The sequence below is a fragment of the Vipera ursinii genome (assembly GCF_947247035.1).
Source record: "Vipera ursinii genome assembly, chromosome: 1".
Taxonomy (NCBI): Eukaryota; Metazoa; Chordata; class Lepidosauria; order Squamata; family Viperidae; genus Vipera; species Vipera ursinii.
Window position 1 is genome coordinate 160,367,402 of NC_139512.1, and position 11,797 is coordinate 160,379,198.

The window sequence follows — 11,797 nt, forward strand, 5'->3', positions numbered from 1 at the left end:
TTCCATGATGAAACAAACAACTCCTATTTCAGTGTTCCCTTTCTTTTGTTCTCAGTATTTTCACGACACTTCGAAGTAAAGTTTTTGAAAAAAACAGAACCCTCCAGGTACTTTAATGACAGTTCTATCTGAAATGATAGGATTCTTTGAGTATCTCTGAGAATATGGCTCTCTAAAACAGGCTTTTCCAGTAAGATAAATCTGGAAAGAATAGTTGAAAGGCCAAAGTACGTGTCGCGACGTATTGAGACTTTTTCGATTGCCGGCAATGGGGTGGGCACGGTTTCGGCATGAGGCATCCGGCCCGTGGGCCAGCAGTTTGACACCCTTGCCACAGTATAACTTGCCATATCAAATAATGTTGAAAAAAAATGGATAGTTACTTGAGTCCTCGAAAGGAGTTTTTCTAACTCAATGCATCAGCTTCCTTACTTTTCCCAGCACTGCCTGCTGAAATTCTAATCAGGCTGCTCAAACACATCATATACAATCTGACTGCAAATAAGTTGAAATTAGCAATTAGCATCTATGAATTCTAGAAATTAATAGGTGATTGTTCCATGTCTAGGACTGTGTTGCTGACTATCTGATCCTACATTTCCTACTCCCCCCCCAAGACTTCAATAGGTTTGTTTCAAGGGACTATCCCTTAAAATAGCAGCTCTGAGAAAGTTTTCAAGAATTTAATAGTGAAACTCTGCGTTATCTAATCCTATGCTCAACACATGAGAAATAATAATAAAGAGGCTTTAGGCATTTTTGGTGTACACTACCTTTAATATTGAAAAACAAGTCTCAAACAAGACACAGGTAACTATTTTGAGCCAAGTTAAAGCGGTGATTGTTTGCTAAAATTAATGGCTGATAATTCTATGATTACAGACACACCTGGATTTGAACAGCTCCCCAAAGTGAATTTTTAAAAACGAGAACTGTTTTGGAATGTCTTTTGTTGTCTAGATGTTCACCTCTTTGGATGATTATTTGGGAATTACTTTAGAAAGGTTTTGACTTAATAGGCCAACGTGGGAATTTTTTCTTTTAAAGGAAAATATATCCTCCCCTCAAAGCAGTGAAGGAGACAGATGTTGGAGACTTTAGTTTTAAAAAAGTTACCACTTGTGTGCCTTCTTCTTTCTGTTTTTCTACTATGCCAACTGAAAGCAGTCATTAAGCAACAAGACTGTTATTATTATTACCAAGGGAAACAACGAAACCCATTATCATCATGAGGCCTCACATTCACTGGCAAGAAAGACTCACAGAGCACTTACAAGCTGGCCAAGGACCATTAATAGCTACTACTCAGTATAGTAGCATGCATTGTTGATACCATCCTGATCTGTATTGGCTTCCGGATGCTTTTTAGTCCAAATCAGAGAAAGCCCATATGGAGCAAGAGATGAAATGCTTCTTGGATCATAAAGACAAAAACTAAAATATTGCACAGACATATCCTTTTGGGCAACTGTGAGTAAATTCTGCTGAAAGCATATTGTGCAGCTCTTCTAAAGATGCCGAGGATCTAAATTTAAAAGAAAGGCAGCCCTTTCATCTAGTACAATTAGTTCAAGCTATGAGACTGCCAAATGTAGAGTGTCAAATGCCCCACCCTACCATAGTAGAGATACAAGGCTAGTCACAAGATTGTAATTCTAAGGGAGAAACACATCAGCACCTCTCCTCTTCTGATTAAAGGAATGATTGGACTTAGACTTTGAGTATAACCATTAAGAAGAATGAGATGTTGGTATTTATTTCAGTGGATTGACTGAAAGTATGATAATTTGGATACACATCAGTACTAAAAAATAACAATTACAAATCTGTTGCCTTTTCATCATGCTCAAATTGCTGCCTGACCTTTGTTTCGTTATGTTCAAAGTTAGGGGGAACCTCTCCATTGCCAGGATTACACAGAGAGCCTTAATTTCCACTGTGTTTCAGCCCACAATATCCACCCCTTTCAGAGCAGAGATTAGAAGAGAAAATTTTCAGTTTAGGTTTGGAAGGCCACATGGGGAGAAGAGGACAGTTTCCATCAAAAAATCAGTATGCCTTAGACTGTCTCATGCAATAGCTCACAAAAAAAAGTGAGTATCTTCGGCAACTGGGATGCATTGTGAGATTTATTTTACTGAAAACAAAGCAGGAAAGTAATATCTTAGTTAAGAAGAACCAGGTACATTTTTTTTAAAAAAGACCAGAAATAATTAGCATTAGTAGGCTAGCAAAGTGCTTTATAGCCCAATCCCCTGCAATGTTAAGTACTCCCAGTAAATCATTCACTGATTTACCGAACACTACCCAGAACTGCAGTCTCACAATGCAACAAATAAAACGTCTTTGTCAAACCCCCAGTGTTGAGAGACAATGAATACTCACAGTTAAAAAAAAAATCTTCGGTTTGTTCATCTCTCCTCAAAAGGGAAATTACTTCTGTAAAGTTCCATGAAATAGGTGACATTTCTGCCCATCTCTAGCCATCCTGTACAAACTTTAGCACAAGTCTAATCCCCAGATATTTTGCAGTTCGATAAGAGAGAATTCCAAACTGGAGGAGAATAGAAGATGATTCATGACTTGACTTGCTCCTCACCTCCCAGCCCCTGCCTTCACTGGCCCACTACTGATACCAAACTTCCTAGGACTCTATCAGGAACGATCTCCACTGACCGGGAGGATCTCGTGAATCTGGGCGGAGAAGGATATAATCTGCACCAGTGACTGGAAGCTCTCCTTTGCCTAGAAGCCAGGTATTGCCCTAGAGCCTTGGTGGAGCAGTGGGCTGATGCCTCCTTAAGACCAGCTGCCTGCAATTATTGCAGGTTCGCATCCCACCGGGCTCAAGGTTGACTCAGCCTTTCAGCCTTCGAGGTAGGTAAAATGAGGACCCAGATTGTTGGGGGCAATAAAGCTGACTTTGTAATAATGCCGCTTGGGGGACGCGAAAGCCCTAATAAGCAGGCATATACATAGAATGAAGGCTATTGCTAAGCACGTTTGATTTGTGCTTAGACTGTAAGCCGCCCTGAGTCTTTGGAGAAGGGCGGGATATAAATGGGATTAAAAATTTCCATTACTGGCTATTTGGAAACTCTAAGAGGTAAATACTTTTTTTTCTTTTCTTTTCTTAACGTAAGCTGTCTCTATCCAGTACGAAAAGGGGGAATAAAATGGCCTTTGCTTTTGGGGTTTCTAACTTACCACTGCGACTCCCTCGCTTCCTATCCGACTCCGGGTTCTAGAGAGAGGACGGGCAGGCTCCACTTGGCACCTGCCTGAGCCCCGTCCCCGCCCTTCCCCTTTGCCAAAGTTGGAACCGCCGAAAAGACCGAGCCGGGGCCAGCAGCAACCCAGGTGGCGCGCGCGCCAAGGCTTGCCTCTTCCGAGGCCCCTATTGGCCGGCAGACAAGCACGTGCCAGTCCTCCGGGCTCTATATTAGGACAATAGTTACCTCACGGCCGACTTTCCTGAGAGGGGACTGAGAGGAGGAGGAGGAGGAGGAGGAGGAGGAGGAGGAGGGAGAGCGGGAAAAGGGAGCGGGTGCAGGTAGAGAACGAGAAAGGGAGGGAAGGCTCGGGCGCCGCTGCCCCTTCGCCGTCCTGCCGCCGCTGTGCCTTTCTCGACGTTCATCTTCTTCTTCCTCCGGAGTGGGGGCGGGAGGGGGGAAGGAAACCATGAACTCTTTCCTGGAGTACCTGTCGCGGGGCGGGGACAGCTCGAGTTTAGTTGGGAAGTTGAGCAGCGCAAAGCCCGGCAGCGTGGCTTTGCGGCCGCCCTGCGCCCTGTCAGCCGGCCGGGACGGCGCTTACCCGGGTCCTACCGCGGGAAGCTTGCCGGATTTGGCCAAGAGCTTGGCGCCGCCGCCGCCGCCTCGGCTCCAGCCGCAACAGCTGGCGCCCTGCGCGCTTACCTCCCACGTTTTCCCCTCGGCCGACTTCAACCTGCTCCGTCCCGAGGCGCCTTACGCGGCCCCGGAGGGGAGCGCTCCGGTGCATTACGCCACGTCCATTTTCCCGGGTTGCGGCGGCGGCGGCGCATACCTGCAAATGGATTACACCGCCCTCGCCGAGACTTTTCAGCCTTGCCCCAAGGATGCGCCTCTGCGGCCGCCGCCGCCGGACTTCTGCACCGAGTCCGGCGGCCAAGCGGCGGCCAGCACTTTCGAGTGGATGAAAGTCAAGAGGAACGCGCTCCCTAAAAGTAAGTGCGGGGCTTCTTCCGCGCGGGCCCGATGGATGGATGGGTTCGTCTTGGGAAAAAAAGGCAAAAGGGTCCTCAGCTCCTTCGGTGCCCGAATTGTAGCTGCTGCGTAGTTGTCCAAAAGCGAATATATATTTTTTAAAACTTTCTCATGGTACAAGGAGCCCTACAGAGCTTTAAAAAAAGGGGGGAAAAACTTGCTTAGTGCTCTGTGCTGACCACCTCATGAAAAGTCATTACAATGGTCTCTTTCAATGCTGGGACTCTCTTAAAATGGGCTGGATTTAATAGATTTAATTCGTTTGGATCCTCTTGTCTAATCCGGATTAGAAACACAGTGCGCTCCCCCCCCTGGGCTCAATACATGCATAACTTTGAATAAAGAGAAAAACGTGGCAAAAGTTCCCCCCCCCCGCCTCCTCAAAGTATAATCCTGATTATCTAATTCAAGGAACTTGCATATTTTATGACAGTCCATAACAGTCCAATCTTCTCAACCAATGCTTGTTGTTTTCAGGTAAACCCGCAGCTTGTGGGTCTTCCAGTCTTCCTAGTGTGGTAAGAACCAACTTTAGCACTAAGCAACTGACGGAATTGGAGAAAGAGTTCCATTTCAATAAGTACCTCACCAGAGCCCGGCGTGTGGAAATAGCAAAGTCTCTGGGCCTCAATGACACTCAAGTGAAAATCTGGTTCCAAAATCGGAGGATGAAGCAGAAGAAAAGAGAAAGGGAAGGAATAGTGATTCCTGGAGTACCTGCTCAAGTCTCTCCTTCGGTATCCAGCCCCAGACATTCAGGGATGTGCTCTGTGACCCCTTCTCCTACCAAAACCTCGCCTTAATATTGTGGCATTATGATAATGCTGAGAATTGATACAGATGCATGACACTGAAAAGACTCAAAATCTTCAAAAGCAAAGTCAGACAGCTCTGTAATGTGTGAAGTCATGCATATTTGAATTCAAGGTATAAAAGAAGACAATACTTGCACTAAGTTTTACACTGATCATGGAAAAAGTCCATCGTATAGAATGAAAACCTGCTGCTTTACACAGAACTGATTCAAGGCACAAAAGGCATATGATATGTTTACATTTTATTTATATGTATTTTCAGGGAAAGCTGCTTTCAGCTTCTATATGCTGCTAAACTTTGTTGCTGGCCTGGCTGAGTTTATTTACAGGCTGATATTACATTTGTTTACTTAAAAAGAAACCCCTTAGGACTGATGTGGGGGATTCTACAAATAAAACCAAAGATAGGGAATAACTCATGGATGGAATCTATTCTGCACTATTTTAAATCTATTTCGGTCCAACCAATCTGTGCTTTTTAATTAGAATATAATGGGTTCCACTAGGACCTCTCCATCTTCTTAGAGGTGTGTGTATGGAAACACAATCATTAGTAGGGCAGCCATTGGGATGTTTTGATTCCTTTTTGTTTATGAGGATCAAGCTGTGATGCTTCTTAACAATGATACTTGTTAGAGAGTTCTGGCACTAGACTGATTTAAAATACTTTGGTTTTAAAGTTGGGTGAGGGAGAGAGAGAAAAACCCCCAAATGGGTGTAGGTTATTATTTATTGCATTGATATATACCAAGATAAAGTGTAGTAGTTAACACAATTCCAAAGCAAAGGACCCCCTGCTTTTTTTTTTTTTTTGCTTCATCACCTTGTTCTTCTCAGGCTATGCATTAACTAGCTAGGTACTTTAAAAGTACATGGGCATACATACAAATAACGTAGTCCAGTGAATCAGTCTACAGGGTATGTTTTTAAAGTTCTATTTTAATTTTGAACAGCAAAAACAATTCATAGTAGTCATGTTTATAGTTGAACACTGAATTGTAATTCTGAGAGAACTTCCACCACGCAGGGAATAACAAGCATTGCTAAAGGAATAAAGGCAATTTCCTCAGAAGATAATGTTAATGAAAATTCCAGATTTGCAATGTAATCTTCAAGGTGGGTCAGAGTAAAGTCCTGGTTTCAATTATGGAGAACTATTTAAATATCAAATTTCTAAAAGTTCCCTTTTCTGAGAAAATTTACTTTTTTTTAGTAAATCCTTGAAATTCTTATTCTGAGAAAAAAATTAACTGTGTATGAATATGGTGGGAGAAATATCTGGCAGTTAAATCAAATATCCCATGTTCATCCTTTGAGGGAAGGAGAACTGAGATGATAGGAAAGCGAAGAAAGCACTGTGTCTCAGGAAATACGTGTGAATAGAGAGTTGCCCTTTATTCTTGTGTGAACCCCTTAAGATGAACATTATGATTTTAACAGAAGTTCAACTGATGAATAAACTTTGAGAACTGTTTACATGTTGTTGCCATTAGGTCTGTGGCAATCTTGGTTTTTAATTTCATGCTAATCAGCAGTCTGAAAAAGAGAGAGCCCTCTGAGACTTTTGATATTTCAAAAAGTCTCCAGGCTCCCATTCTAGAGTTCTTCTGAGGAACATGATGTGTCGCTAGAAGAGGGTTTACAGCTGCAAGCAAAGAAGGAAAACAAGTTATAACAGCTCGATCCAGAATTCATGTAAGGAAGCCCTTGGGCACTGAAGCTAATTAAACCCATTACCAAATAGTCAAAATAAATCATAAGTCAAAGACTTAACTGGAACAGAAGTAAATCCATTTAAGCAAACTGGAATTGTCACTGACTTGTGAGTACCAACGAATTGGTCAAGGATTAGGGTGCTAACTGTTTGTTGAAGACTTACATTATAAGTCATATCAGATTGCAGAACTTGACAGAAGTATATCTGAACTCTTCCTGCCCTGTAATATGGATATAGTCAGGTCAATATTTTAGTGGCCTCACTTAATTACACTTTCCAGAGCAGAAACTGAGGGCTATTTTTCCCACAGGGAGAAAAAAGTCTTTGATAGTCCTAAAAATGACCATAATTGTTAGACATGGTGGATTGTATATTCCACTGTATTTGGAAAAGTTTCGTATTATCTGATTGTTGCTTCCATTATTTTTGACTTTACACTTATGCAGTATGATTCCAGGTTTATAGAGAAGTCTGCTTCAGTGGGTTCATGAGCCGTGCTATCAATTTGGGCTGCAATTCTGTATACTAGAGATTAAGATCTTTGGCCTCTAGCGAGACTTATTTCTGTAACCATGCACAGCTTCTTTGATCAAACAGAAATGTCAATACAGGACTTTTTATAACCCCTTTGCTTTCTTGTTTCCTCCTTTGACCTTTCCAATAAAATCTACTTGATGTTTTAGACCATTAGAAGACCTCAGCAAGACAATGCTCTGTTAGAATAAATGTGTCAAAAGAAAATGTGGTAGGGAGTGTTTTATTAATGTGAAGCTTGGAAGGAGGTTTCCTTCACATTGGGAGATGTGATACATATGATGTTGTGTTCATCCCATGATAGGTCTTGAAGACTGGATCAAAAAGGGTTGGTGTCTGTATGTCTGTGTATACACACACACACACATGTGTATGTATAATCTTTATATATATATATATATATATATATATATATATATATATATATATATATATATATAATTATATATATATAATCTTTATACACACACACACACACACACTTTACTCAATTTCTACAAAAGCTATAAGGAAAATAAAAGCTGTCGTTCAAGCACCTGAGAGACATTTCTAAGCATGTCATAAAAAGCACACCACAATCCTTTGCATATTTCCTTTCGGAGTAAATGCCACAAAACCCAATGAGATTAACTTATTCTAGGTACTTTGAAGTGGCTAAGAAAAGGAAAGGTCTTATGACATCATAAAAGCCATTTATTTGAGCATACATTTTTGTGGTTTGCAGTTCGCTTGTTCCAATATAAAGTAAAGGGGGAAGTAAGTAGGGAGGGAAGAAATGAAAATAGTTAAGTGGAACTTTTGAAGTGAGTGTTTTTAGTGAAATCTTATATTGCTTCGCTTGAGGGCTCTTTTACAACTGAATTTTTGTCCTCGAGTTTATTGGTACTCATTCTATAGATAAATCAAAAGAATTTAGTGGCTGAAGGAGACATTTAGTATAATTTATTACCCTAATACCCTGCTCATATTCTTTAACAGTATGTTTGAGTTGGTCATGTTAGATTTGAAGAGTTGAAATAATTTTTATACAGATGATAAGCCACCATGCTAAATTTCTATACTGCACTAAGCTAAAATTGGACAAAAAATCATAGACTGACATTACATGTGAACGTAGGTTCTGAACACTCAAATATGTATATGAGACTGAGTAAAGATGTAAACAGTGATAACCTGAGGTATCTAGATGCAGAATGGCACATTTGCTTGTAATATGGCAGTATTTAAGGCAGTGGTTCTCAACCTGTGGTCTGCAGACCCCTGGAGGGCCATGATGTTGTCACAGCAGATTCGCATTGGCTTGAAGAAATGTTATGATTTAAATTTTGAGTTAAGTCTTGGGGGCCCATGCCATTGTCCGTGGCCACAAAAGGTATTTAAAGAGGGTCCATGGTGAAGAAAAGGTTGAGAAACGCTGCTTTAAGATATTATTCCTACATACATTTCTTAATAGGATTATCTTCTGAGTAAAAACATGTATAATTATATTAAATGATATTACTCTTCCTTCGACCTATAGACCAAAGTTATTACAATGGCACTGAACAAAAAGACTTGTGGATAGTTCTTGTGGCCATTGCAACAACCTTGCAGCCATGAGATTGCAATTCAGGTGCCTGGCAATTGGTTCATTATAATGAGCATCCGGTGATTACCATGTGTGACCTTTACTGGTGGCTTCCGACAACAGCAGAGTCAATGAAAAGCTGGCAGGAGGTGACAAATGGTGATGATGCAAGGGAGTTGCTTAACCACAGAATTGCCACAACTGCAGTCATGAGTATGGCCATAGTGACATCATATTTTATTACTGCATTGCTTAACGACAGAAACGTCAGTTCCCACTATTGGCATCAAGTAAGGACTGCTCCTTAGAAGGCCAGATTCTGAAGTTGAAACTCAAATACTTTGGCCACTTAATGAGAAGGAAGGACTTACTGGAGAAGAGCCTAATGCTGGGAAAGGTTGAGGGCAAGAGAAGAAGGGGACGACAGAGAATGAGGTGGCTGGATGGAGTCACTGAAGCAGTAGGCGTGAGCTTAAATGGACTCCAGAAGATGGTAGAGGGCAGGAAGGCCTGGAGGAACGTTGTCCATAGGGTCACGATGGGTTGGACATGACTTCACAACTAACAACAACAAAGGACTATTTCCTTTTGGCTTGTAGTTTCCCCAAACATCTTCCAACTTCTCTACTTGCACATTTATTCAGTTGCAGTTGCAATGATACTTTTTCCTCCCCTGCTGGGTCCCTATTTGCCTTCCTTTCCTCCCCTTGCCCTCCTAAACTCACTAACCTTTCCCATGTGAACCACCAAGAATGTCCAGCTAGCGCGGTCATAAGACTTTTAGAAGGGCCAGTCACTTTCTCTCATCCTTAGGAAGCAGGCAAGGGCAAATCACTTTCAAAATCTTTCCAAGAAAACTTCAGGGACTAGTTCAGGCAGTTGCCAGAAGTCAACACTAACTTGAAGGCACACATGCCCACACTTTTTTTTTTGCTAAAAATATTCCCCACTCAACATGATGTTCATTCCTAGAATGAACATTATCTATTATCCCCATGTTATGGAGGTTTGGAGAGCTAGAGAACAATCGTCTGTCCAGGCAGGGCCTTCTAATGAACAGAAGCTGAGCCTTGTGGCATACTTATCTTTACTAATACCATATGTTTCCCAGAATAAACAGATCCACATGCTGACTTTGTAAGATACTGCTCGATATCTATCAAAATGGCACAGTCCCAAAGTTGAGACTTATTTGCAATTGAAGTCCAGGCCCTGCAACTTTTCACTCTGAGAAGAGATAAAAGAAGAGACACACTTTTAATGGTGAACATTTCTTATTCAGGGTAATTTTCTTCCCATGTGAATGAGGCAATTAAATGAGGCCTTATTTCCTGATGAACAACCTGAAGGGTGTAAGTGTTAGCTACTGCTCCTTTGCATTATTCTGTCAGCAAGGGGGCCCAGAGGAATGAGATAATGCAACTCGTATGCCAATTCCTGAATAATTAAATAAAAATGTCTGTAATATATATGGGCATACACATGAGACAAATAAATGATAGATAAGGTCTAGCATCCATTCCTATAACATTATGCACAGCAGTTGGGTGCCACATATGTTTAGCGGATGGCAAACAATTGGAAACAGGTTGTAGGTTATGCTGGAAGGAATTAAGGCATAGCTCGGTATTCTCCCTGGAATTAGGATAGAGGAAAAAAAGGTTTCCACCTTCCTCCTTAACACTTGCTTTAATACTCATGGTTATCCATCTATAATATTTAATTGTTTGATCTTATCATCCTTGCCCCCAAAATTATTCTTGGAAGCTATTTGAATCTTAGAGTGTTTTATCTTTTACCTGGCTATTTCAAAATTATACAGAATCATAGACATTTCAGAGAAGAACCGGCACAATGTGATAACAGAGGATGTTTACATATGCTAAACAATTTAGTAAAACAATTTAGCAATTAAGCTAAGGGCAGCTTTGTAGAATTAATAAACACCTTCATAGAACAGTACATTCTATTAATAATGATAGAATAGGCCAAGCACTGCTTTCCCCCCACTTTTTATTAGCAATTTCATTGCTTATTGTTCTAAAGAAGGCCACCCCAAAAGAAGGCTGTGCTTTCTTACACATTCAAGATGCAAGACCATGAACATCTTCTCCCAACCAAAGGAGCTGGCCTCAAAATACCTTGCAAGAGTTGTAGACAAATTATTCTTTTCACTCTGAGAGAAGGGGTAAATTATTACATCATTATACCTATAAGGGGCAAATAGAACTGCTCCCCAGGCAATTTTTAGGTCAGGTTTGGCCCTTGGCCCTCAAAGAGTCTGTATCTGTGTTCTACAGCAGAGGTCCCCAACCCCTGGGCTGCAGCCCACTACCAGGCCTTGGCCTATTTGGAATTGGGCTGTGCTCAACTTGTGTGTGTGCCTGCTGCTCATGCAAGTCAAGCTGTGCATATGTGTGCCATCCTGCCACTTGAGCAAGGGCTGTGTGATTGTGTGTACATGTGTGCTGGCCTGCTGCTCATGCAGGCCAATTCCCCTCTACCCCACCCCCACCCCCCAAGCTGCAAAGGTTGGAGACTGCTGTTCTACAGTACATATTAAAAGAATATCTAAACATTCAAAATTATTTGTGTTGTGTCAGAAGTTAAATGGGAGTGGTTTTTTCCTTAGGCGGGAAAACCCGGTGCAGTCATTGGGCGTTGCATTCTCGGCGGGAGATTCTGAGCCGGGGATTGGTTATTGTTTAAAGTTACTTAAGTATATAAACACGGAGTTAACGGTTGCTAGTCAGTTGACCTATGTGCATTCAATAAATGTTCTTGTTAACAACCTCACTGTCAACGCTCGTCTTTCTGGACATAACAAGTGGCGATGAAGGTGGGATACGACGACGGAACAGTGAAGGAGCGGCGGGAAGCCAGCTGCGTGCGAAGCGGAAAATTTGAATCACAGTCA

At 41.6% G+C, this 11,797-nt stretch overlaps 1 protein-coding gene across 1 annotated transcript; it reads left to right on the forward strand.

Annotated features, from left to right (window-relative positions):
* Positions 1-3,681: 3,681 nt before the first annotated feature.
* HOXD1 (homeobox D1) lies at positions 3,682-5,050 on the forward strand (the record flags this gene model as incomplete). The annotated part of the gene is made up of 2 exons (XM_083349741.1): positions 3,682-4,207; positions 4,725-5,050. 2 exons carry the CDS (start codon positions 3,682-3,684, stop codon positions 5,048-5,050), a joined length of 852 nt encoding a protein of 283 aa, XP_083205867.1.
* Between the last annotated feature and the right edge of the window lie 6,747 nt (positions 5,051-11,797).